We start from the raw sequence: 25,398 nt of genomic DNA, 5'->3' as shown, positions 1-25,398 counted from the left end.
AGTCTCTCATGATCCTTTGTATTTCTGCAGTGTCAGTTGTTACTTCTCCTTTTTCATTTCTAATTCTGTTGATTTGAGTCTTCTCCCTTTTTTTCCTGATGAGTCTGGCTAATGGTTTATCAATTTTGTTTATCTTCTCAAAGAACCAGCTTTTCGTTTTATTGATCTTAGCTATTGTTTCCTTCATTTCTTTTTCATTTATTTCTGATCTGATCTTTATGATTTCTTTGCTTCTGCTGACTTTGGGTTTTTCTTTTTCTTCTTCTCTAATTGCTTTAGGTGTAAGGTTAGGTTGTTTATTTGAGATGTTTCTTGTTTCTTGAGGTAGGATTGTATTGGTATAAACTTCCCTCTTAGAACTGCTTTTGCTGCATCCCTTAGGTTTCGGGTCATCGTGTTTTCATTGTCATTTGTTTCTAGGGTTTTTTTTTTGTTTTTTTTGGTTTTTTGGGGGTTTTTTTGCGGTACACGTGCCTCTCACTGTTGTGGCCTCTCCTGTTGTGGAGCACAGGCTCTGGACGTGCAGGCTCAGCTGCCATGGCTCACGGGCCCAGCCGCTCCATGGCATGTGGGATCCTCCCAGACCGGGCATGAACCCACCTCCCCTGCAGCGGCAGGCGGACTCTCAACCACTGTGCCACCAGGGAAGCCCTGTTTCTAAGTATTTTTTGATTTCCTCTTTGATTTCTTCAGTGATCTCTTGGTTATTTTAGTAGTGTAGTATTGTTTAGCCTCCATGTGTTTGTATTTTTCACAGACTATTTCCTGTAATTGATATCTAGTCTCATAGTGTTGTGGTCGGAAAAGATACTTGATACAATTTCAATTTTCTTAAATTTACCGAGGCTTGATATGTGACCCAAGATATGATCTATCCTGGAGAATGTTCCATGAGCACTTGAGAAGAAAGTGTACTCTGTTGTTTTTGGATGGAATGACCTATAAATATCAGTTAGGTCCATCTTGTTTAATGTATCATTTAAAGGTTTTGTTTCCTTATTTAATTTCATTTTGGATGATCTTGCCATTGGTGAAAGTGGGGTGTTAAAGTCCCCTACTATTACTGTGTTACTGTCGATTTCCCCTTTTATGGCTGTTAGCATTTGCCTTTTGTATTGAGGTGCTCCTATGTTGGGTGCATAAATATTTACAATTTTTATATCTTCTTGGATTGATCCCTTGATCATTCTGTAGTGTCCTTGTTTGTCTCTTGTAATAGCCTTTATTTTAAAGTCTATTTTGTCTGATATGAGAATTGCTGCTCCAGCTTTCTTTTGATTTCCATTTGCATGGAATATCTCTTTCCATCCCCTCACTTTCAGTCTATATGTGTCCCTAGATCTGATGTGGGTCTCTTGTAGACAGCATATATATGGGTCGTGTTTTTGTATCCATTCAGCAAGACTGTGTCTTTTGGTTGGAGCATTTAATCCATTTACATTTATAGTAGTTATCAATATGTGTGTTCCTATTACCATTTTCTTAATTATTTTGGGTTTGTTATTGTAGGTGTTTTCCTTCTCTTGTGTTTCCTGCCTAGAGAAGTTCCTTCAGCATTTATTGTAAAGCTGGTTTGGTGGTGCTGAATTCTCTTAGCTTTTGCTTGTCTGTAAAGGTTTTAAAATCTCCATCAAATGTGCATGAGATCCTTGCTGGGTAGAGTGATCTTGGTTGTAGGTTTTTCCCTTTCATCACTTTAAATATGTCCTACCCCTCCCTTCTGGCTCACAGAGTTTCTGCTGAAAGATCAGCCGTTAACCTTATGGGGATTCCCTTGTATGTTATTTGTTGCTTTTCCCTTGCTGCTTTTAACATTTTTTCTTTGTATTTAATATTTGGTAGTTTGATTAATATGTGTCTTGATGTGTTTCTCTTTGGATTTATCCTGTATGGGACTCTCTGTGCTTCCTGGACTTGATTGACTAGTTCCTTTCCCATATTAAGGAAGTTTTCAACTCTAATCTCTTCAAATATTTTCTCACTCCCTTTCTTTTTCTCTTCTTCTTCCGCAACCCCTATAATTCGAATGTTGGTGCATTTAATGTTGTCCCAGAGGTCTCTGAGACTGTCCTCAATTCTTTTCATTCTTTTTTCTTTATTCTGCTCTGTGGTAGTTATTTCCACTATTTTGTCTTCCAGGTCACTTATCTGTTCTTCTGCCTCAGTTATTCTGCTATTGATTCCTTCTAGAGAATTTTTAGTTTCATTTATTGTGTTGTTCATCATTGTTTGTTTGCTCTTTAAATCTTCTAGTTCCTTGTTAAACGTTGTGTTTTCTCCATTCTATTTCCAAGATTTTGGATCATCTTTACTATCATTACTCTGTAATGATATCATTACTCTATCATTACTATCATTACAAAATTCTTTTTCAGGTAGACTGGCTATTTACTCTTCATTTGTTTGGTCTGGTGGGTTTTTACCTTGCTCCTTCACCTTCTGTGTGTTTCTCTGTCTTCTCATTTTGCTTAACTTACTGTGTTTGGGGTCTTCTTTTCACAGGCTGCAGGTTCATAGTTCCCATTGTTTTTGGTGTCTGCCACCAGTGGCTAAGGGTAGTTCAGTGGGTTTTGTAGGCTTCCTGGTGGAGGGGACTGGTCCCTGTGTTCTGGTGGGTGAGGATGGATCTTGTCTTTCTGGTGGGCAGGACGGCATCCAATGGTTTGTTTTGTGGTGTCTGTGCCCTTATTATGATTTTAGGCAGCCTCTCTGCTAATGGGTGGACTTGTGTTCCTGTCTTGCTAGTTGTTTGGCATAGGGTGTCCAGCACTGTAGCTTGCTGGTCATTGAGTGGAGGTGGGTTTTAGCATTGAGATGGAGATCTCTAGGAGAGCTTTTGTCATTTGACATTATGTGGAGCCAGGAGGTCTCTTGTGGACCAATATCCTGAACTCAGCTCTCCCACCTCAGAGGCACAGGCCAGTCACCAGCCAGAGCCAACTCTCCACCATCTCAAAGGTCTCTCTGCCCATTTTTAAATTGGTTTTTTTTTTTATGTTGGGTTGTATGATCTGTTTATATATTTTGAATATTAACCCCTTATCGGTGATATCATTTGCAAATTTTTCCCCCATTCAGTAGGCTGTCTTTTCATTTTGTCAGTAGTTTCCTTTGCAAACTTACACAACTCTTCTGAGAAATAGAAGAAAATATTACTCAACTCATTGTTTGAAACTAATCTAATTAGTTTTGAAACTAATCTAAGACCAATTAAGCCAGGTCTGAGACATAAATATTTCATGTCATTCTTACTCATTAGTTTAAAAATATGAATGCAAAATATCCACCAAAATACTAGCAAACTGAGTCCAGCAAAGGATACAAAGATGGGCTATCATGACCAAGTTGGGCTTACTCCAGGAATGCAAGGTTGGTTCAAGATAAGAAAATATAATCATTTAATTTACCACATTTTAAAAATATATATATATTGTCCTCTAAATAGATTAAGGAAAAAACATTTAATAAAGCTAAACAACTCTTCATGGGAAAATTCCTCAACTCAATCAAGGAGAACTGGAGAAAACAATAGATGTTAAACTTGTTTTCTTAAAAATCACAAACAATACAAAGTTGCTTTCTATTCAACAATTTACTAAAGAGCCTAGCTATTGCAGGAAGATACAAAAATAAATAAAAGGGACTAGATTTGGAAGGAAGAAATGAAACTGCCATGTTATGATTATCTATATAGACAACTCAAATAATCTACAAGCAGATTATTAGAATTAGCAAAAGAATTTAGTGAGGATGATGGAAGAGTATGAGTTATAAAGGCCAATTGCATTTCTGTGTAGCAGCAACAAATAAAAAAGAGAATGCAAATTTTTAAATGTATTTAGGAATAAATCTAACAAAAAACTGCAAAAATCTCTATGTATAAAGTAATTTTATTAAAAATCATTAAAGAAGACCTAAATAAAAGTGAGACATACTATGTTCTTTGATTTAAAAGACTCAATTTTTTAAAGATGTTATTTGTCCCCAAAATTATCTATAGCTTCAATGCACTTCTAATCAAAATCCCAACATGTTGATTCTAAACTATATATGAAAGAACAAAGGGATGAGACTAGTCAGGCCCCTCCAGACTGGGAGGTCTTTCTCTACTGAATATCACATTATTGTGAAAATATAATAATGTTAAAAGTGTGGTATTGGTGCACAGATGGGCAAATGGACTAAAGAACAGAACAGAGTCCAGAAACATGCATGTATGGAAACATAACAGAGATGAAACTGTAAAACAAAGGAGAAGGAATGACATATTCAGTGAATGATCTAGGGACAATCCAGTATCTATATAGAAAAAAAAAAAGCCTAAATGGATCCCTAAACTCACACTATACAAAAAATTAATTCCATAAGGGTTAAAGATATAAATGTGAAAGTCAAATTTTTAAATGTGAAGAAAATGTAGGATGATGCCTTGATGGTCTCTGAATAAGGGGAAATTTCTTTAACAAGATAAAAGCACAAAACCATGAAGAAACTGTTCATAATTTCTGCCTTAAATTTGAGAACTTTTATTCATGAAAAGACACCATAAAAAGAATTAAAAGACAAGTCACAAACTGAAAGAAGGTTTCAGCATACACATTACCTTCAAATTATTAGAGTATATAATATATAAAGTATGCCTTTGAAGGAAAAAACATGTAATTCAATTTTTAAATGGGAGGAAATGAGTGGTTGTTTCACTGAAGAGGAAATATGAATGGCCAATAAGGATATAAAAAGATGTTCCATCTCATTAGTAATCTTGAAAATGGAAATTAAAACAACAACTAGACACCATTGCACACCCACAAAATTAGATAAAATTAAACACGACTGTATCAAATGTTGAGGGTGTGGAGGTTGGAAGCACATACATTGCTAGTGGGCGGGTAAACTGACACAATCACTTTGGAAAGCAGTGTGTCACTCACTGGTAGTTGATCATGAACAATCCCAAGGCTGTGCCCAGCCCCCTAGCCTGTCTGGTTTTGTGTCATCTTTCATAGGTTCTTCTTCTCTCCTCAGTACCCAGTTGGTCGGTACATCCCACCAGTTTTTCCTCACAGGTGTTTCCTGGATCGGTCCTTCCTTTCAGCTCCTAGCCATCCTCTTACTCAGAGGATGTAGCTCTCGCCATCCCTCCCTCCCAGATTCCCACCACACTCTGCTAGGCAGCTTGCTTCCCTCTGGTTTCCCCTGGCCCACACCAGAGACTGCTTTTCTTCAGGCTCCCGCTTTCATCATCTCATCTCCTTCCCCCCAACATCTGCTGCTTTTCAAGGCCAGACTTTCCATCATGCTTCTCTCCATCAATAACTTCCCTTCTCTCTTACTACCACCAAGCTCTCTAGACCTTTGCCCCTGGTACAAGTGCTCCGCATCTTTGATAGCCCTTCTCTTAATCCTCTTGCATCATCACCATCTCTGTACAAGGAAACAGAAGAAAACAATACACTAGTCACCCCTTTCACTCCCTAATTTGTCTTAAGCTGGCTTTTGGCCCCTCACTTAGCTGAAACTGCCTCTCTGGAAGTTCAGTGATGATTTCATTACCGAGTTGAGGCCCTTTCTCACTCCACAGTGTTCCTTGACATCCACTCTTGTTTTATTGTGAAATTACATCATGCAGGCAAAAGTGTGTATAACACATGTGCATAGCTTAAGAATAATAATGAATTGAACATCCACGTCTTATCACCCCCATTATAAATGTAACCTTATTGGTAAATTTGAAGCCCCTTATGAAAGAGAACAGTGTGAAGTTGACCCCCAGCAGACCTGCTTATCCTCCATGCTGATGCCCCTGGAGGCCCCCCAGGCCCTCCATCACCCAGGCCTCCCATAGCCCATCCATCTAGAATCTCCTCTCCTGCTGTGATAGGCCAGTTAATTTATCTGACCAGGAGATCAAATTAGCCTCTGGGACTAATGGGAGGGCTGCACACCATGTCTCAAGTCTGAGCTTCCAGAAACAAGTTCCTGTCTTTGTAGTGAGCCTGCAAGTGACTTAAATCCAAGAAGAGGCAGACCTTTCACTTTCTTCATATTGAACTTAAAAGTGATCACCATGTCAGGGATAATGTAGTCTGCTTCTATTTGCAGTTCAGTTTAGTCCAATTTCCTGAGATATTTGTTACCCCCTAGAGAAATGAATTGGGCTGTTTTTCATTTCAATTTTGAGTGTTATAAAACTTCTTATACGGCTTTTATGTTATTATAGAAGAACTCTAGCTACCTTATTATAAGATTCATTCTTTTTAAGGCATCTTCCCAATGTCTCAGAATTCAGTGGAGGGCATCCGGCTTTTAGATATTCACTGTGAACTAAGCTGGCTTCTAAAGAAATCAGTGGAAAGTTATCAATGCATATCTGAACCTGAGTTAGGATGATGTCTGCTTGCTTTGTATAGTGATCTGATTTATCCACATGTTTGTATTAATTAATCCCCCCCCAAAGCTAGCTCTGTCTACTGAAGGCCAGACTTTAAAAGAAATTGACTTTAAAAACTGTCCTGTTTTGAAAATATTTCTGAAGAGCTTTGAAGCTGATTATAAGGGAGATTTCACAGCCCACCTGTTCGGCAGCCTTTCTAAGAGCATGTAGCAGTGGAGACACCTTCTGGAACTTTTATAAAAGTGGTCATTTCTCACGGAAATCCCTCTGGAGAGCTTCAAGGTAAATTCTGGGCACATCCCTCTACTACTCACCTTGCAGCAAAACTCTCTGTAGGAAGTCACTTCAGGGACAAGGTCGACTGTGTCTTGCTTTTCCTTATCTAGATACAATCAGGATGGGTCCCTTTTCTTCCAAAGAAAGCTTCTAGACAATACATTGTGTATTCCTTATGTTGTGGCTTCCAATTACTTTTAGGATGAAAAAAAACTACTTTATGAGTCACTGCCTTGGGCATGGCATGGCATGAAGTAACCAAGGAGAAGCCTTCTCTTGTTGACCAGGTAGACTGTCCAGTAAAGCTGTTAAGAGCATGAGATTTGGAGCCAGGCTAACTTAGCTCAACCACTTACTTGCTTTCTGAGTTTTGTCATCTGAAGACTGAGACCATCATAGGACCTACCTCATCAAGCTGTGGTGAAGATTTAACTAGGCAGTCCTTAGTAAGTGCTTAATACAATACCTGGTAGAGAGTAAGTGATGAATAATTGTTGGCTGCAGTTACTTTATTAGGGCCTGTCTTAGTCTGTTCGGGCTGCTATAACAAATACCAGAGACTGGGTGGCTTAAAACAGTAAACATTTATTTCTTATAGTTTTGGACATTGGGAAGTTGTTCTTAACGTTCCACAGGTGGTTCCAATGGACAGCTGCAGTGAGAACCATTGTTCTAAAAGCTCCAACTGCATCTCCTTTTGAGAACCTTTAAAAATACGGTTTTCACCCCCTACAGTCTGAGTAACTTGAATCTCAGCTGCTCAGTTATATCCCACCAACTTCCAGTACGGGTGGCCAGTTGGAAGCATTCTGGGATATAATAAAGAGCTAAGGCAGGCTGCTTTCCATGTGAGGAAGTGTGTGCGTGCCAAATGGAAGCAGATGATGGTGATGACAGTGATGTTGACAGTGATGATGAGGAGGAGGAGGATGGAGAAGAAGAAGACTAGAGAAGCGGTAGGTGGGAGTCAGGGCCCTCCAGCAGTGGAGGCAGGCATGGCAGGACAGGGGCCTATAGCAGCCACAGGGACAGGAGAGGTGCCGATCCTCCTCCTGCCACTTTATTTTTACTGTTTTCGCACACCTCTTCCTCCTGGCATTGGGCACGGGAAGTTGACAAGCACAAACAGCAAATGTAGGGGGAGCATAGGCGACCGAGTGATGGTGGTGGCCCCTACTCTCTGCTCCACTGTTCTCTTATTTCCATCCCTTCTGGCTAGCCAGCCACTCAGCCTTGCTCATGGACAGGCTGGGGAGGTGGCGGTCGTGGGGATAGACCTTGGGCTGTGGTCTCTCAGGATGGGCTCTTCACCCCAGGGCCATGGTCCTGCCATTCCACCTGCTAATATGCACTGGAACTTCCCACTCCATCTCCATCTCCCCTTTGACCTCCTTGACCAAGGCTGCCATTATCTTTTTTCTGGATTTCTAACACTGTTTTCTATGTTGGCTTCCTGATTTTTTTTTTTAATCATAAAAAAAACAGAGAACATCCCATTAGGTTATGCTTTCCATCGCTGTTTACAGCATGGTTCAGAGTTTTGGTCATTCTAGGGTTGTCCCCTTGTAATCCATGCTCCCTTCTGCAGCCCAAGTGAACTTTCAGATCATTTCACTTCCCCGTTTAAAACCTTTGGGAAGACTCTCCATTTCCCTGAGGATAAAGCCAACCCCTTAGTGAGGCTTACAAGGCCCTTCAGGGTCAAGCCTCCTGCTCCCCACCCTCCCCCTATTTGGATGCCAAAATGAGAAAATGACCCACAGCAGCCACTGGTCTCCTATCAATGGTCTTAGCATGGTTCAGAAGTCCAGTTTGAGTTTCAGCAGTTCAAGGTTATGAATGTGTGCTATTCAGTATGACTGATTTCATTGTCGAGATATTTTCTCCTACAGTTACACCTCCTACTTCCATTGCTTTTAATTTTTAATCTGTGTGCCACATTAAGCAAACCACACATCTTTACTTGTTAGATCTTACCAGGTGGTTTTTTACATTGCCATTCTTCCTCTCAGCTATCTAACCTCTGCTTCTCTAATTCTCTTAAACCCCTCTCTCTCTACCTCTTTCCCCTCCCTCCCTTCCTCTGACTCTACACATCATAAGCCTCCTCCAGATTAGATAGCAGTTCCCGCTTCTAAAGGGGGCAGATTATAATCATCACTTTAAATCATGTTAAAAGTAGGCAAATTCTTAAGCCTCTCTGAGCACAAACACAAAGTTCCAGCCACTTTTCCATATTTGTGGTCTTACAGTTACTGATCTTCCCACACTGGGAAGCAAATGACAGATGAAACAGATGGGACTGGCTCAGCGCCTTCCCCATCAGCACGTTCCAGCTCTGCCACATGAACAAGAGGAGCGAACTGCAGGCATACACACATGGAAGACAGCCTGCCTTAGCCCTTTATTATGTCCCAGAATGCTTCCACCTGGCCATCCGTGCTGAGGTAGAAGTTGGTGGGACACACGGAGTAGCTGAGACTCAAGTCACTCAGACTGTAGGGGGTGAAAAACAGCTCCCAGGCAGCTCAGGGTGGGTGAGGCAGCTCCTGCTGAGCCAGGGCAGTGCTCCAGAGAAAGGTGCAGCCAACACCCACAGCACCTAGGGGATGGGTGCATCGTCTTAGTGAAGGGGACCTAGTCTGTGCACCCAGCATCTGCTGCTGTCAGTAATTTCAAAAAAATATTAAACAACATATGAGCCAAACAAAACACACCTGAAGGACCTTTTTAATCCAGCCAGCGGCCATTTGCACCCTCTGTATGGATACTCCCAGAATCCAGGTGCAATGAATCAACGGATTAAAAGTGTTTACTACAAGGCTGCCCCCGTCTTTTTTTGAAACTTTGGCTGCACTGCAGAGAATTCAGCAGATGTGCGACATACACCATTCCATCTCCAAGTGTGGTCTGAAACACAACACACAACATTAACTGAAACACAAGCCTGTTCTTTGGGGTTTTATTTTGGTGCAACACTGCTTCCAGTGAAGGGAGACCAGGAAACAAGAGTGGTGGACTTCTTTTAATTTGTAACACAAAAGATTGTATTGATCCTTACCCAAGAATTGAAAATAAACTATGGGGAGGGTAACTGCTGAGCCCAAACCACTGTGACTGATGGGCAGTGTGTCTGACATTCACGCAGTTCTGTCACAGCTTAAGGGAGGGTTTCTTTGCTGGCTCCTCCTGTGATTCTGATATGGGCAGCTCTGGAACTGGAGCAGTATTGATTTTCCTTGTTTGCTACGCATTCTTTTAAAAATAACTGAATCTAATCCCGTTTGGGTTAGCATAATAGGAAAGTAATCATCTGTTCCTGAGAGTAAAATAAAATCTGATCCAAAAAACTCTACCAACATTCTATTTCAGTTCTTTGGAGCAGGTTTTCCATTTTACTGATAAGTTAAAGCCTTCGTTATGGTGAAGGTTTCGCTGTCTGCCGCCTATTAGCAGCTGGGCTGCTTTACTGGTTTCCTTTGTTTCCAGAAGACCTCTCGCTTTCCCATTGTCCAGGTATCACTGTCAGCTGAGGTGTTGTTTTTCCTCAGGTCTGAAGACACTCTACAGCTTAGAATTTTTCCTTTTTCAGATATTCCCCATGTGCTTTTTTTTTTTCCTTCAGCACAACATCCCAGGGGGGTGCAAATGTTGGATGAGAGTGCTGTTATGTGGGGCAGTGATCTGGCAGAGTCTCCCCAGGTGTCTCTGCTGCCCTGGGGTGATTTAATAAGTGCTCCGAATCATCCTCTGCTGATATTCTGTGTCCCTAGCTGGTAAGGCTGAGTGAATGCTCCACATTAATTACCAGCTCCAGCCCATAGCTGTCCTCTGGCCCTTCCTACCCATGGCGGGTCCTAAATTTGGCTGTGCAGTAGAATTACCTGGGAAGACTGTTAAAAACCTAACTCCTGGGCCCTACGTGAGACCTGCCAAATCAGAATTTACCCAAGGATGAGGTTCAGGAATCTTTAATGAGCTTCCCAGCACCCAGCCCCTGTGTCCTCTGCCCAGAATGGTGTGATTTCAGCCTAAGATGATGTGAACTAGAGGCACCTGACCTGGAAGAAGCCAAATGGAAGTTTGTGCGAGAAGATGAAAAGAGCTTTTCTACTCTTCTCTGAGGCCATCCCAGGTGGGGATGGGGTGGAGGTGGAGGTGCAGAATAGCCAAATTACCCTGCATGCTGCTTACCTGTTCTCATTCAGCCATCCATCCATCCATTCAATCAGATGCTCAGATATTGAGCTCATGCCCTATGTATAAGACCCTGGCCTCTGTGAGCTGTAAAGAGGGAATACCTTGGACCCTGCCCTCCAAGAGCTCGCAGTTCTTAGATGGTGCTGGCCCAGTGATTCCCCAAGGGGAAGCTGAACTGATCTCACTTCTTAAAAAGAGCAAGCGGGAGTCAGCACAGAGTCTTCACCAGGCAAGAAAATAATAACATTAATTTTTCCCATCATATTGATTTTCCTAAATATGGTAGATAAAATTGGTTTTTAATTTATAGTAATGACATAAAATTTTCCTTTAAAATAAGCCTACTGATTAACACCACAATGTGCTATCACTACATAATCATTTGAATAGTTATAATTTAAAAGACTGAATACCAAGTGTGGGTGAGGATGTGGACCAACCGGAACTCTCATCACTGTGGGTGGTAGTGTAAATTGGTGTAAAGCCACTTTGGAAAACTGACAGTTTCCTATAATGTTATACAAATACTATACAATCCAACATTTCCCTTCCTCAGAATTTACCTAAGAGGAATGAAAACATATGTCCACACAAAGACTTCTACACAATTGTTCTTAGCAACTTTATTCATATTATTAAAAGCTGGAAAAAGCCAAGGTGTCCATCAACAAGAAGATGGTTAAACACACTAGTCATCATCCATACTATGGAATACTGCTCAGTGTTAAAAAAAAAAAGAAGAGACTACTGCTCTTTGCTACAATATAGATGATTCTCAAAAATACTATACTGAGCAAAAAAAGTCAAACACAAAAGAGTACATACTTAGGATTCCACTTATATGAAACTGTAGGCATAGCTTAATCTATAGTGATAGAAAGCAGATGAGTGTTTGTCTGGAGCCAGGGGTGGGGGAGGGGGAGGAATTGACTGGTAGGGGCACAAGGGAACTTTTGTGTGTGTGTGTGTGTGTGTGTGTTTATTTTATTTTTTTAATTTAATTTAATTTTTTTATACAGGAGGTTCTTACTAGTCATCAATTTTATACACATCAGTGTATACATGTCAATCCCAATTGCCCAATTCATCACACCCCCACCCCCACCCCCCACTGCTTTCCCCCCTTGGTGTCCATACGTTTGTTCTCTACATCTGTGTCTCTATTTCTGCCCTGCAAACCGGTTCATCTGTACCATTTTTCTAGATTCCACATATATGCATTAATATACGATATTTGTTTTTCTCTTTCTGACTTACTTCACTCTGTATGACAGTCTCTAGATCCATCCACGTCTCTACAAATGACCCAATTTCGTTCCTTTTTATGGCTGAGTAATATTCCATTGTATCTATGTACCACATCTTCTTTATCCATTCGTCTGTCGATGGGCATTTAGGTTGCTTCCATGACCTGGCTATTTTAAATAGTGCTGCAATGAACATTAGGGTGCATGTGTCTTTTTGAATTATGGTTTTCTCTGGGTATATGCCCAGTAGTGGGATTGCTGGATCATACAGTAATTCTATTTTTAGATTTTTAAGGAACCTCCATACTGTTCTCCATAGTGGCTGTATCAATTTACATTCCCACCAACAGGGCAAGAGGGTTCTCTTTTCTCCACACCCTCTCCAGCATTTGTTGTTTGTAGATTTTCTGATGATACCCATTCTAACTGGTGTGAGGTGAGACCTCATTGTAGTTTTGATTTGCGTTTCTCTAACAATTAGTGATGTTGAGCAGCTTTTCATGTACCTCTTGGCCATCTGTATGTCTTCTTTGGAGAAATGTCTATTTAGGTCTTCCGCCCATTTTTTGATTGGGTTGTTTTTTTAATATTGAGCTGCATGAGCTGTTTATATATTTTGGAGATTAATCCTTTGTCCATTGATTCGTTTCCAAATATTTTCTCCCATTCTGAGGGTTGTCTTTTCGTCTTGTTTATGGTTTCCTTTACTGTGCAAAAGCTTTTAAGTTTCATTAGGTCCCATTTGTTTATTTTTGTTTTTATTTCCATTATTCTAGGAGGTGGATCAAAAAAGATCTGGCTGTGATTTATGTTTTCCTCTAAGAGTTTTATAGTGCCCAGTCTAACATTTAGGTCTCTAATCCATTTTGAGTTTATTTTTGTGTATGGTGTTAGGGAGTGTTCTAATTTCATTCTTTTACATGTAGCTGTCCAGTTTTCCCAGCACCACTTATTGAAGAGACTGTCTTTTCTCCATTGTATATCCTTGCCTCCTTTGTCATAGATTAGTTGACCATAGGTGCATGGGTTTATCTCTGGGCTCTCTATCCTGTTCCCTTGATCTATATTTCTGTTTTTATGCCAGTACCATATTGTCTTGATTACTGTAGCTTTGTAGTATAGTCTGAAGTCAGGGAGTCTGATTCCTCCAGCTACAAGGGAACTTTTTAAGATGATAAACTTTTTTTTTCAAATAAATTGCTCTTTTTTTAATGTTTTTTATTTATTTATTTTATTTATTTATTTTTGGCTGTGTTGGGTCTTTGTTGCTGCACGCGGGCTTTCTCTAGTTGTGGTGAGCGGGGGCTGCTCTTCGTTGCAGCGCACAGGCTTCTCATCACGGTGGCTTCTCTTGTTGTGGAGCATGGGCTCCAGGCACCCGGGCTTCAGTAGTTGTGGCTCGCGAGCTCTAGAGCACAGGCTCAGTAGTTGTCATGCTCGGGCTTAGTTGCTCCATGGCATGTGGGATCTTCCTGGACAAGGGTTCGAACCCATGTCCCCTGCATTGTCAGGCGGACTTTTAACCACTGTCATCAGAGAAGCCTGTAAACTTTTTAAGTGTTCTGTATGTTAATATGGTAGTGGTTACACTGGTATATATGTATTTGCAAAAACTCATCAAACTGTATGTTTAAAATGAGTGTATGTTAATTATACCTCAATAAAATAGATTTATTAAATGATACTCAACAGGGCAGAAATCATGAAGTTGGTAGTTGAACACCCGGTAGTGGTACTCAGGTACGTGGTAGACAGTGGACAGTATCCTAAAAGATGTGCACATGAAATGCTGTGAAACTTCAGAGGGAGGAAGAAGTTCTTCAAATGGGAAGATGGGAGAGTGGTGGGACCTTCATATAATAGATAACATTTCTGCTGAGCCTCTGAGAAAAAGTAGAGAGCATGTGGGGCAAGAATGAATATCAGGGCTTCCCTGGTGGCGCAGTGGTTGAGAGTCCGCCTGCCGATGCAGGGGACACGGGTTCATGCCCCAGTCCGGGAAGATCCCACGTGCCACAGAGCGGCTGGGCCCGTGATCCATGGCTGCTGAGCCTGCGCGTCCGGAGCCTGTGCTCCGCAACGGGAGAGGCCACAACAGTGAGAGGTACTGCACCGCAAAAAAAAAAAAAAAAAAAAAAAAGAATGAATATCAAAGTGAAATTGGGTTGAAATTAATATAAGGGGCCTGAGATGGGGGAGGGGAGGAATCCCTAAAAAAGCCACATGCACCCTGGGGAAATAGGAAGAATGGGGGCAACCCCACCACTTTGACCTTTATGACGTCAATTCAGTGAAAGCTGGACATAAGGGCCTCAGCACCAGCTGTTGCAGTCACCAATTTCCCCCTCGGCCCTCTGCTCTGAGAATTGGAGTGGCAGCAAAGCAAATGCAGGGCCAGGACCAGGGTGGAGCAGTCCAGGCGCCCAGAGCAAGCATGATGGGAGGCAGGGTCCCACAAAGGCTGAGCCCTCACTAACAGGACCAGAGAGCGAGTGCCTCGCATCCTCATCCTGCTTTCTGGTTATCTGGGAGCAGGAGCCCTGGTGACTCATTCATTCCTAGCCATGCTGAGTGCCCCCTGCAGGCCAGGCACTGCGTTAGATGGTGTATTAGATACAAGTCCTCAGGGGTCTCACAGTCTAGCAGGAAGGGGAAAAACAAGTGTGAGAGGGGAAACCCGGGGGCCGTGGGTTCTCAGAGGAAAGACACTGGACCCAGACTGCGAGGGGGTGGTCAGCAAACTTTTGGAAAAAATGAAACGTCAGTTATGATTTGAAGAAGGTAAATACAAGAGAGCCTGTAGGGCAGTCCCTTCTCAACCTGCCTCGTCTAGGATTTGGAGTTTGGCCTTAGAAACCAAGAGCCTACCCAGGCACTGACTTGCTACAGCTGATGTGACTCTTTCCTTCCATCCCCATGCCTCTGTAGGTTTGTGACGTGGCCAAGGAAGCCCTACAGTGCCCCCCTGTCCCAGGTGGAATCCATCCCAGTAACCTCGGCATCTGTCAGCTCGGCAGCAGTCCCAGCAATAGAGTCCCCCGAGATGGATCTGAGTGATTTTGTTAAGTAAGTGCAAAGGCAAAGCCAGAATGGATTTCTTTAAATAGCATTCTTTTCTCTACACTGACTTACATTCTCAAACTTGTCTTTCATGTATTCATCCAGCAGTTTAATGAGTGCCTTCTCTGTGTTAGGCCCTGGAGGGGGCATCTGGAATACAGAGTTGAAAGTCATCTCTGCTCTCAGGGGATCATAGCCTCCTGAGTCTTGAGGGACTGAGCCCTTCTGATCATGTTGCCCTCTCCATCTGCCAAGCCAGGATCAGGTCAAGGGTAGAAAGCAGAAAAGGATATGACAATTGGCTATGTGTTATATTCTCACAATAAAATGTTCCGGCCCTGGGGACACACCCAAGTTGTCTGAAGAACTGCCAGAGCTTCTGAGAACTTTCTGTAAGTCAGACAAGGGCTTGATAGCCCAGGAAAAGAAGGGCTGGGGCCTATGGAAAATGGACGCGTTTGATGCCCTAAACTGCACGTTTGGGGGCAGGTAGTAACAGCACTGACCAGCTGACCCTTGAGAAACGTGTCCCTTGAATGGGAACCCCACTTATTCTTTGGGGCACCGTAGAGCGGAGAGGAAGACAGGGCCATCATGCAGCTGAAAACTGTGTTGTGATGGTTGCCAAATGAGTGATTCTCCACATTTTCATTAAACTCCCCAGGACTATCCTTGTGGATGAAGAAGTTGGATCTGAAGAAAGAGAGACTAAAAAAGCACAGGTGGGCTTCCCCGGTGGCGCAGTGGTTGAGAGTCTGCCTGCCGATGCAGGGGACACGGGTTCGTTCCCCGGTCCGGGAAGATCCCACGTGCTGCAGAGCGGCTGGGCCCGTGAGCCATGGCCACTGGGCCCGCGCGTCTGGAGCCTGTGCTCCTCAATGGGAGAGGCCACAGCAGTGAGAGGCCTGCGTACTGCAAAAAAAAAAAAAAAAAAAAAAAAAAAAAAGCACAGGTGTCCATCATGGCCATCTCAGATGTATGGTTTCCTTTCCCTGGGGCGGATGGGCTGCACATCTTTCTCCGGGTTCCTTCCCAACCAAACACCCACAGAACCAACACCTCAGTGAGAACTCAGACACCTCAGCAAATAGATTTTCTCTGTAATGGAAAAGCCATTTACCTCTAACCTTGGCAATCTTGTGCTCTTCCCAGCCCCTAGATAGAGGCTACAAAAGGAGAACTGTCTTCCATAGTAAAAACAAAGAGGAGACTGAGAGTTTAAAAATTCATACTCTTAAATTCTCCTTCTAGAATGATGGCCTAAGGAAATCATCAGAAATACAAAGATGTATGTACAAAGATGTATGCTAAAACAGTTTAGAAATAGCAAAAAATTAGGAAAATTATGTCCATGATAATATGTATGTCCATGATAATATGCAATCTTTTAAATAAGGTTTGTCTCAGTTTTGGCAGAGTCAGGGAAAGCAAGCATTTTCACACTTCGTAGGTAGGAGTATGAATTGGTGTAGCCTCTGTGACATGCAATCTGACAGGTGTATCAAAATTTAAAATGCACAATTCCTCTGCTAGAATATTATTCTCCAGATAGACCTTTACATTTACATAAAGACGTGTAACTATCCTTGTACACTGCAGCTTTGTTGGTAAACGCAAGAAAAATTGGGAATGACTTAATTCCCCCAGTAGGAGACTGGTCGAATAAATTACATCTGCACAAGGCAGTACTATGAAATCCTTTTTAGAAAATGAAAAAGTTCTCTCTTTACTGATTTGGAGCAATCTCTGATATATTAAGTAAAAAATACTACATGTTCTGTTTTTTAAAGTATTTTAAATGATGCTTGTAAAGAATATTTAGTCATATGGGAGGGTATCATTCATGTTATAATGTTAACTGAAAAAATCAGAATACAAATATATATACATATATACTCACACTATACACACTGACATATATATCTGCAGAATAATCTGATGATTGATTTGTATTTCTTTCTTTGAAGCTTTCTGTATTTTCCACATTTTTTAGAATAAGTATGTGTGTGCATATAAAACACTTGTCTTTTAAGTGTTAATTCTTTTCTTTTGTATATATTTTGAAAGATATCCTAGAAAATTCAAGAATACAGAAAAATGAAAGCAAAAATTCTCAAAATCCCACCATTCATAGAAAACTTTCAGCAAATAACCTCCCAGATATCTCTGTTTGCATATGCAGATCTCTGAGTGAATTTATACACACTCACACTTGCAGGTGTGATACCTAGGCCTGTGTAATATTACATAAATGGAACTGCTTTTTTACTCAGTAATATGTTGTGCGCATCATCCCTGGTTTATAAATATGCACTGCTATCCTCCATGGATAGCAGTACCACACACACTTCATTTAAAGTGATCCCCTGGTGACAGGTATTTAGTTTACTTCCAAAATTTTGCTATTACAGAAAACACTGAAGTAAACATCCTTGTACATACATCTTGGACACCTCCCCAGTTCTCTCCGTAGGAGAAAAAAACGTGCTATTTTAAATATATATACAACATACTTCCTTTTTCTATCAGCGAGGGGGAGGAGCACATTGATGACAAATTATGAATGTTTGCAAGTTTTTCCTCACACCTCTAATTCCCAGGGATTAAAAATGAACTCTGCTGAAACAGAAAGAATAGACACAAACCAGAGCCAGGCGGAGTTTCAGGAATCGCCCTGGATCTTTGAACGGGATGAAATGTTTTCCATTGGGATAGAAGAAGTAAGTAACACCTCATGGGCCCTAGAGCCATCTGATACAATTCTTCTTACTGAGCCCCTGCCCCAAGTTAGAAATTTAAATTGGCCCGAGCACTGTTACTGCCTTATCATCATGTACTTTCAGGGTGCTAGGCTAGTCACCTTTCATGGAGTCAAACAAGGTAAAGTCAAGAATCAATCTGGAAATTGGCTGAACTTTAGCTCGCCCTTTGCAGACTCTCATATGGAATGACTTTCTCTGCAGGTGTTTGATATTTTGCCTCTCTGTGGAGTGCTGCGGCCACACAGTAGCCGCCAGATATCGTTCACCTTCTATGGACACTGTGACATCATTGCACAGGCTAAAGCTCTGTGTGAAGTGGAAGGAGGGCCCACCTATGAGATAATACTAAGGGGAGAGGCCTCCCTGGTCAACTATTCCTTTGACACCAAGGACATTAACTGTGGATTACAGGTATTGCCAGCCATCGGGAGGAGATTTTCTGGGTTTGCCTTAAACATCGGTCATAGTCTTTGTGCTCTCATCTCTCCTGGAACCCCAGTCAGCATAATCTCACCATCACCCCTACCCTTGACCCCTAAGCTGCTTCCTAAGCCTGATCATCCCCCCACTGCCAACCATTTGCCAGACATTTTCACTTGTTTTTCTCATTGTCTCCTCAAATTCTGCATGTTAGACACTAAAATTTGCATCTTTATTCTCAGTCCAAAAGCCCATTCCACCTTCTTTGTTTCTTTCAATAGGACTACTCCCTTCTCAGTCCCTTGAGTTTACGACCTCCAAGGAATTTTCCACTGCAGTCTGTCTTTCAGCTCCCCACATCCTTACAGGCCCCGGGGTTTGCTAATTCATCAAGCATAATTCCTCTGAGTTGGTTTTGCTTTCCCATCACCACTGCGATTATCACACTGCAGGATCTCAAGCCATGCCTAAATTATTACAGCAGTTCTTCTCAAACTGTGATGTGCATACGAATCACCTGGGAATCTTGTTCAAGTGCAGATTCTGATTCAGTAGGTCCAGGGTGGAGCCTGAGAGTCTGCATTTCTGACAAGTTCCCAGGTGATGTTGATGCTGCTGGTCCACGGACCCATGGAAACAAGGGATTACAGTGCATTTCTGGCTTCTATCAAAAACTGATCTAAATATCATTGCCAGGTAGATTTTCCCAAACTTACCTTGGGAAAAGAGCAAAAATGATTGCATAGAGAAAAGAGCATTGTTTTGTAGTCAGAAGAACTGGGATGTTATCCTACTTTTACTCCCTACTGACTATGACCTTGGGCACATCCCCTAATCTCTCCAAGCCTCAGTATCCCTCATCTCTAAAATGGGAATGGGGCAGTAATTCCTATTTCACCAGATGGTTATGGTTACTTAAGTAAAGTGTCTGGTCAGTACTGTGCCTGAGTCAGAGAAGGCCTTCAATCATGAGTCACTCTGTGGATCAGAGCCAGGTTCCTCCACCTGAGCAAGGGTATCCTAAGCCCCTCTATTAACTGATGCTCCTTACGTATTAAACTTTGTTTCTCATAATTTCCCATTATAAACTGCTCATTCATTTATGGACAAGCTGGTTTGCCCACTGGCCCTAATGCAGCCCAGCCCTTTCTGCTTCCATTTTTCCTATTATATTATCTATCTCTTCCTCCGCTCTGCCAACTCCAAAGTCACACATACTCTAAGACCCAGCTCAACTCCACCCCTCAGTTATCTTCCTCTTACACTACATTCTCTTGTCACTTAGAGTCTTTGCCATAATATAATGTACTTTCTAAATCTTGCTTTGGAATAATTGTCAGTTAATTCTATGTCTGTACATCTTCTCTCCCCAATTAGAATTTGTGTTATGTACTCAGATACCATATCTCCTACCAAATATGAATGGGAATTAGACACCCCATTATATAGCCACTGCATTATTATTTTTTTTATTATTCAGTATTATTACTGAATTGTGTGTGTACATATATGTTTACAGGTTAAAGATTGTGCCTAAAATCAAATTCACCTAACACCTATTGACACCTTGTGCGTTACTTTGACCAAATAGAATTTTCTTTCACGCCTTATCTCCAGGGTCTTCTGGGCAATTGGCAATTTGGCTCAGCTCAGAGTGCTTCCTTTGTAGCAACCAGTTCTTCCCCTACTTTGTCCTAAGAGCCCCCAAAGTGGCTTCAGTTTGTGGTTATTGGACCCTCCGAATTATGTGAGCAAAATCTCAGGAAAAAGAATATGGCTGGCCTATTACTCCCCTGTCTCTCCATAAAAATAGAAAAATTCATTCCAGAAAATTCTGAACTCAAATCTTATCTAAAAAAGCAAATCTTCGTAATATAAAAAAGCTTACTTTAAGATCCTCTAATATGAATTCTTTGTGATGAAGAAACAGAGGTTCAGGGAGGTGAAATGCTCACCCCACAGCCGTACTAAACTAAATTAGTTGTTAGAAGACCTAAGACAGAGCCAGTCTCCAGGGTCTAGTGCTCCTCCCGCCCAGTAGGCACCTGGTTGTGATACTGAAATGTGGATTGGCCAGCATCTACCTCATGGAAAATGAAATCCGTGTCTGTGGGGCATGCTGTCTACCTGCCTTTGTCAGGATGACGGCAGCACCCCAGAGGGTGGGTGACAGAGGAGTCACTCTTCTGCTTCTTCTCCTCTCGAGCTGTTCGACCATGTCACAGAGAGTGAAATCACACTCGAGAACACTGGGAAAGTTGGCTTTGAGTTCAGCGTTCTGACTGACCCCCAGTCTTCGCCAGACAGCCTTCTGCCGGGAGTGCCACTCATCCAGCCTCTCTCAGTAAGTAGCCCATCCCCACCCCAACCCATGACGGCCACCTGATGATGGTAGGAGGGGCCCAAACCCAAACCTGCAAGCCACAGCCCAGGGGCTGAGATTATGCTAAACATTCACACCAAGATTATGGGTGTGATTTTTTTTTTAATTAAAACTAACAAGCTCTCAGAGACAAGAAAAATAAATATATCCAAGCCCTTCCTTCATTCATTAAACAACTATTTAGTGTGTCCTCCATTAACCAGGCACTGTTCAGGCACCAGGGGTTAAACAGTGAACAAGATATACAACCCCATGGATTTTTTTTTCATGATTATAAGAATAGTTTATTTCCACTTTTGTCCTCACACTTCCCTTGTAATTCCTTGAAGCCGAGGGCCTCCTCTACTCTGACTACAACAAATAAAAGCAGCTTTTTGTTAGAAGTAGTGAAAACACCAGTAGACTGCAGTGAGCCATATTGGTTTTAGAACAAATGGAAGAGATGGTTCCTTGTACATATTTTGTTAATCTAACAGTTTTAAGGAATTTTTGTCGAGTTTATCTCATCATGAAAATAATACATAATTGTTATAGAAAAATTGAAAGATATGAAAAAGGATAAAGAATGAAATTAAAATTGTTCATCATCTTACAATCCAAAGATAAAAGTGCTGTCATCTTGGATGATAGAGTCTATTCTTCCCCTAAATTATCACATATATCTCTATTCTTTATTGATCTGTTTGCCTGTACCTACATCCATAATATACTATTTTAAGTGTTATAGCTTTAAAATACATCTTAATGTCTATTAAGTCAACTCCCTTTTAATTCTTCTTTTTCCAATTTATCTTAGATATTCTTTTGAATTTTACTTTTATATTCTTCCTAAGTTGAATGCCTACTTTTCTTTCTTTCTTAATTAATAATGAAAAAATGTGAGTACACATTTGCCTGAGTACACCTTTAGCTCCATCTCATAATTTTAAAGAAAATTATAGATTGAAAAAAGGAAGTTAAGTTTGCATATTTTATACATTTTAATATCAACCATTATAATTTTAATTATTTTCTAAGTTGTCTAGAATTGTAGTTTTATCTACAAGTATAATTTTAAAGTATATTTTTCTCTTTTTCAAATTTCCAAATGACTCAGCTTTTTCTTTTTGTTATTTAAACTCTTATTAATGTGAAGTTAATACTGAGTTTTTCATATCATGGCCAGATAATATGACCTTCTCAATTCCTACTTTTATTAGTTTGTTAATATATTTTAGTGGTCTAAAATGATTTTTTAATACCAATGAATGTTTGGAAACAATGTTGTCTGGACTATAGAATGCCGATTATGATGAATCTTTATTAAATTAACCTCTATTAAATTATATTATTCAAATCTTGTATCCCTTTTTCTGTTTAATTATTCTAAGACTAAGAATGGTATATAAAAAGTTTTCTAAGACTAAGAATGGTTTATAAAGGGTTTTAGTATATAAAAGACTAAAAATGGTATATAAAAAATATATACATTTTTGTTTTATCCATTTTCATTTCTGTCTTATTTAACACACAAGATTTAATGACTATTAAGTGTTCATCCTGCACTGTATATTTTATCTATTTTAAATTGCCACTTTCTTCCCTTTTAATGCTTTTTACTTTGAATTCTTCTTTGTTTGGTATTAATATTGTGTCTTTCGAAGTACCTTATTAGCTATCTTTCACAAGGTTTGGTATGTTGTGTTTTTATTGTGGTTCAGTTCTATACATTTCATAGTAATCACAAGTATATCTTTTTCTTTGGCTGTGGATTCACTCCTTCACTCTGAGGATATGTCTTTCATTTATTATATCTTCAAGTATTGCTTCTCCCCTATTTTCTCCAGTCTTTTCTGCTAAAGCAACTTTTAGACATATGTTGGACCTTCTCATTCTGTCCGTGTTTCTAAACCTATATGTCACATGTGTATCTCTTTACTCTTTATCTCTCTAAACTGCATTCAAGATAATTACCTCAGCTCTTTCAGTTAATTAATTTTCTTTTCAACTGAGTATGATCTACTGTTTATACTCTGCATTCCTAACCCTACTCTGCATTCCTAGTTTCAGTGATCATATTTTTCATGTCAAAAATTCCACCTGTTATTCACCTCTTTCACTGGGATTTTAATTTCTTCATTTGTCAGTAATCATTTTGTAGATTCTTTTAAGTTATTCTAGTTGAGTTATTAGGGATGCCATTATTCCTATTTGTGTGACTGTTAACTCTCTTTCATTATCAGTGCTTTCCCTGTGTGGTATGTAATTTTTGACTTGGGGTCATCTTCCACTGAGACCGTTTTCTCTGTGACAGCCTCATTCACCCTGGATTGCAGGGTGGTGCTACAGTAGTGTTGCAGTTGTTTTTGCCAGGTACCCCAAGGGGTCAGATTCTTTTTTTTAACCCCCACATTTGTTTATTTATTTTTTTGGCTGTGTTGGGGCTTCGTTTCTGTGCGAGGGCTTTCTCTAGTTGTGGCAAGCGGGGGCCACTCTTCATCGCGATGCGCGGGCCTCTCACTGTCATGGCCTCTCTTGTTGCGGAGCACAGGCTCCAGACGCGCAGGCTCAGTAGTTGTGGCTCACGGGCCTAGTTGCTCCGCGGCGTGTGGGATCCTCCCAGACCAGGGCTCGAACCCGTGTCCCCTGCATTAGCAGGCAGATTCTCAACCACTGCGCCACCAGGGAAGCCCAGGGGTCAGATTTTGAGTTAATGTTTTGTTTGTTTGTTTTCTTTCTTATTGGAGTATAGTTGCTTTACTTGAGTTAATGTCTTGACCTGCATTAACCACAGTGATCTGTCAGTGTACGTGAAGACTCCATGCATATGCGTGATACAGGCTTGAGCATTCTGTATCCCATGGGATACATATTTTCCCCACCTAGGATCCCAGAGAGATACAAGCTTCCTTGATTCTTCCCTGAAGTGCAGAGAAATAACAGGAGTGGCCACCCTTCATGGCTCCAGCCTCATGCAGGGATCTGTACTGTGTGCCCACCTCACATGGGTCCAGGCTGCATCCCTCTATTTCAGTCCTTGGGTGGTAGGGACTGTAGTTGGGTCTGATGTCACCCGTGGTCACCAAGTAAAGGCTCTGAACTTAACCACACTGGCTAGGTTCCCTCTGTTTCTTTTTCACATCGGAGGATCTATTTTCTCTCAAGCTCACTATGTATTGAAAGAGAGTTGTGTTGTTGCCTTTGTTGTTGTCGTGCCTTATACAGAATATCCTTACACTTGTGACATGAGAGGGAGCTATAACAGTGCAGTCACCAGCATTGGCAGAACCAGAAGTAGGAGGAGTTTTCATCCCCATATACTTTTTCCTGGTTTGGGGTTACTCCCTGTCCCTGACTATCTGCTCCTGCTGTTTACACACAGTGGCTTCTTGAATCTCATTGAGACCATGGATTAGATATTATGTTATTTTTTCTTCTTTCTTATAGGAACTCATAGAATATATTTGCTCTTATTCCTCAGAATCGTCCCTGTGTCATGGGTCCCCAGGATCATCCCCCAGGTTTAACGATTTTCTAGGGGGACTCACCAATAAGTTGTACTGGTGACTGTGATTTATTCCAGCCAAAGAATACAAAGTAAAATCAGCAAAGGGAAAAAGCACATGGAGCAAAGTTCAGAAGAAACCGGGTGCAGGCATCCAAGAATTCTCTCCCAGTGGAGTCATGCAAGATGCTCCTAATCCCCCAGCAATGAGCTGTGACTACACAATATGAGAGCTACCACAGAAGCCCACTGGAGACTCAGTGCCAGTGGGGCTCAGTAACACAGATACCCTCTGCCTGGCGCATACCAAAATTCCAGTCTCCCAGAAAGAAAACAGATGTTCAGCATAAACCATAGTTGTTTGCACAAAAAAGTTGAGGCACAGTGAGCCATTCTTACCAACTTTGCAAGCAGGCCTTTCTAAGAGTAGCAGTTTTAGGACTGCTATGTTAACTCTTTTTTGCACTTCCCCCTTCTTTTGAACTGGACGTTGTTTTTATGGTTCCGAATGGGATTTTTTTCTCTGTATGTTTTTCCCTTTCTGTATTTACCAGATTTCCTGCTATAAGGCCAGATTCTTATAATGAAAACAAATGTTTACAGAGTCCTGCAGTGTACATGAATGCTTGAACATGTAACTAGATAGAGAAAAATTTTCCACCAGAATAACATGAGAGAACTATTGGTTATTGGAAAAATACATTATTACTGCTCAAGATAAAAGCTGAGACCCACCCCACTACCCTCCAGGGCACTGAGTGCAGGAAGAAAGAGAATTTTGTAGGAAACAAGAGAATTTTGTGGATTGCTCAAGAGAGGGGTGAGGAGAAGAGAGAATAAGGGCGGGAGGGTGAATCCTGGGAAACACTGCACACTGCAATTTGACTCCACCTTTATAACACTCCCCACATACACACTCACACTCACACATTCCATAAAATGTGCAAAATTTCATAAAATGCTTCATGTGAGTGAGTGTATTGTGAAATTTGGTGACAAGGCTCAGTTCTGTTCAGTGAAGCAGATAGCATGTAAGGAAGTGAGAGAGTGGAGGCCAAGAGAAGCAAGTGAATTAGGCAATGGCTTCTCATAGAAATGATGGCAATGATTTTTAACTGTCACAGGCACTTTGAGGGTTGGAGGTAAGTCTATTAACACTAGTGGGCTCATGG

The 25,398-nt window shown here is 41.2% G+C and overlaps 1 protein-coding gene across 1 annotated transcript in view; it reads left to right on the top strand.

Moving 5' to 3' along the window:
* Window positions 1-25,398, top strand: part of HYDIN (HYDIN axonemal central pair apparatus protein) — a 437,603-nt gene that overhangs the window by 281,167 nt on the left and 131,038 nt on the right. The window contains exons 24-29 of the mRNA XM_082606776.1: window positions 15,046-15,183; window positions 15,842-15,899; window positions 16,130-16,153; window positions 17,778-17,897; window positions 18,141-18,350; window positions 20,566-20,703. Of these exons, the coding sequence (XP_082462902.1) occupies window positions 15,046-15,183; window positions 15,842-15,899; window positions 16,130-16,153; window positions 17,778-17,897; window positions 18,141-18,350; window positions 20,566-20,703 (688 nt within the window). The remainder of the gene's footprint in view (window positions 1-15,045; window positions 15,184-15,841; window positions 15,900-16,129; window positions 16,154-17,777; window positions 17,898-18,140; window positions 18,351-20,565; window positions 20,704-25,398) is intronic.

This window comes from Mesoplodon mirus (assembly GCF_964341445.2).
Source record: "Mesoplodon mirus genome assembly, chromosome: 19".
Lineage (NCBI taxonomy): Eukaryota > Metazoa > Chordata > Mammalia > Artiodactyla > Ziphiidae > Mesoplodon > Mesoplodon mirus.
This window is presented reverse-complemented; position numbering and strand designations above follow the sequence as displayed.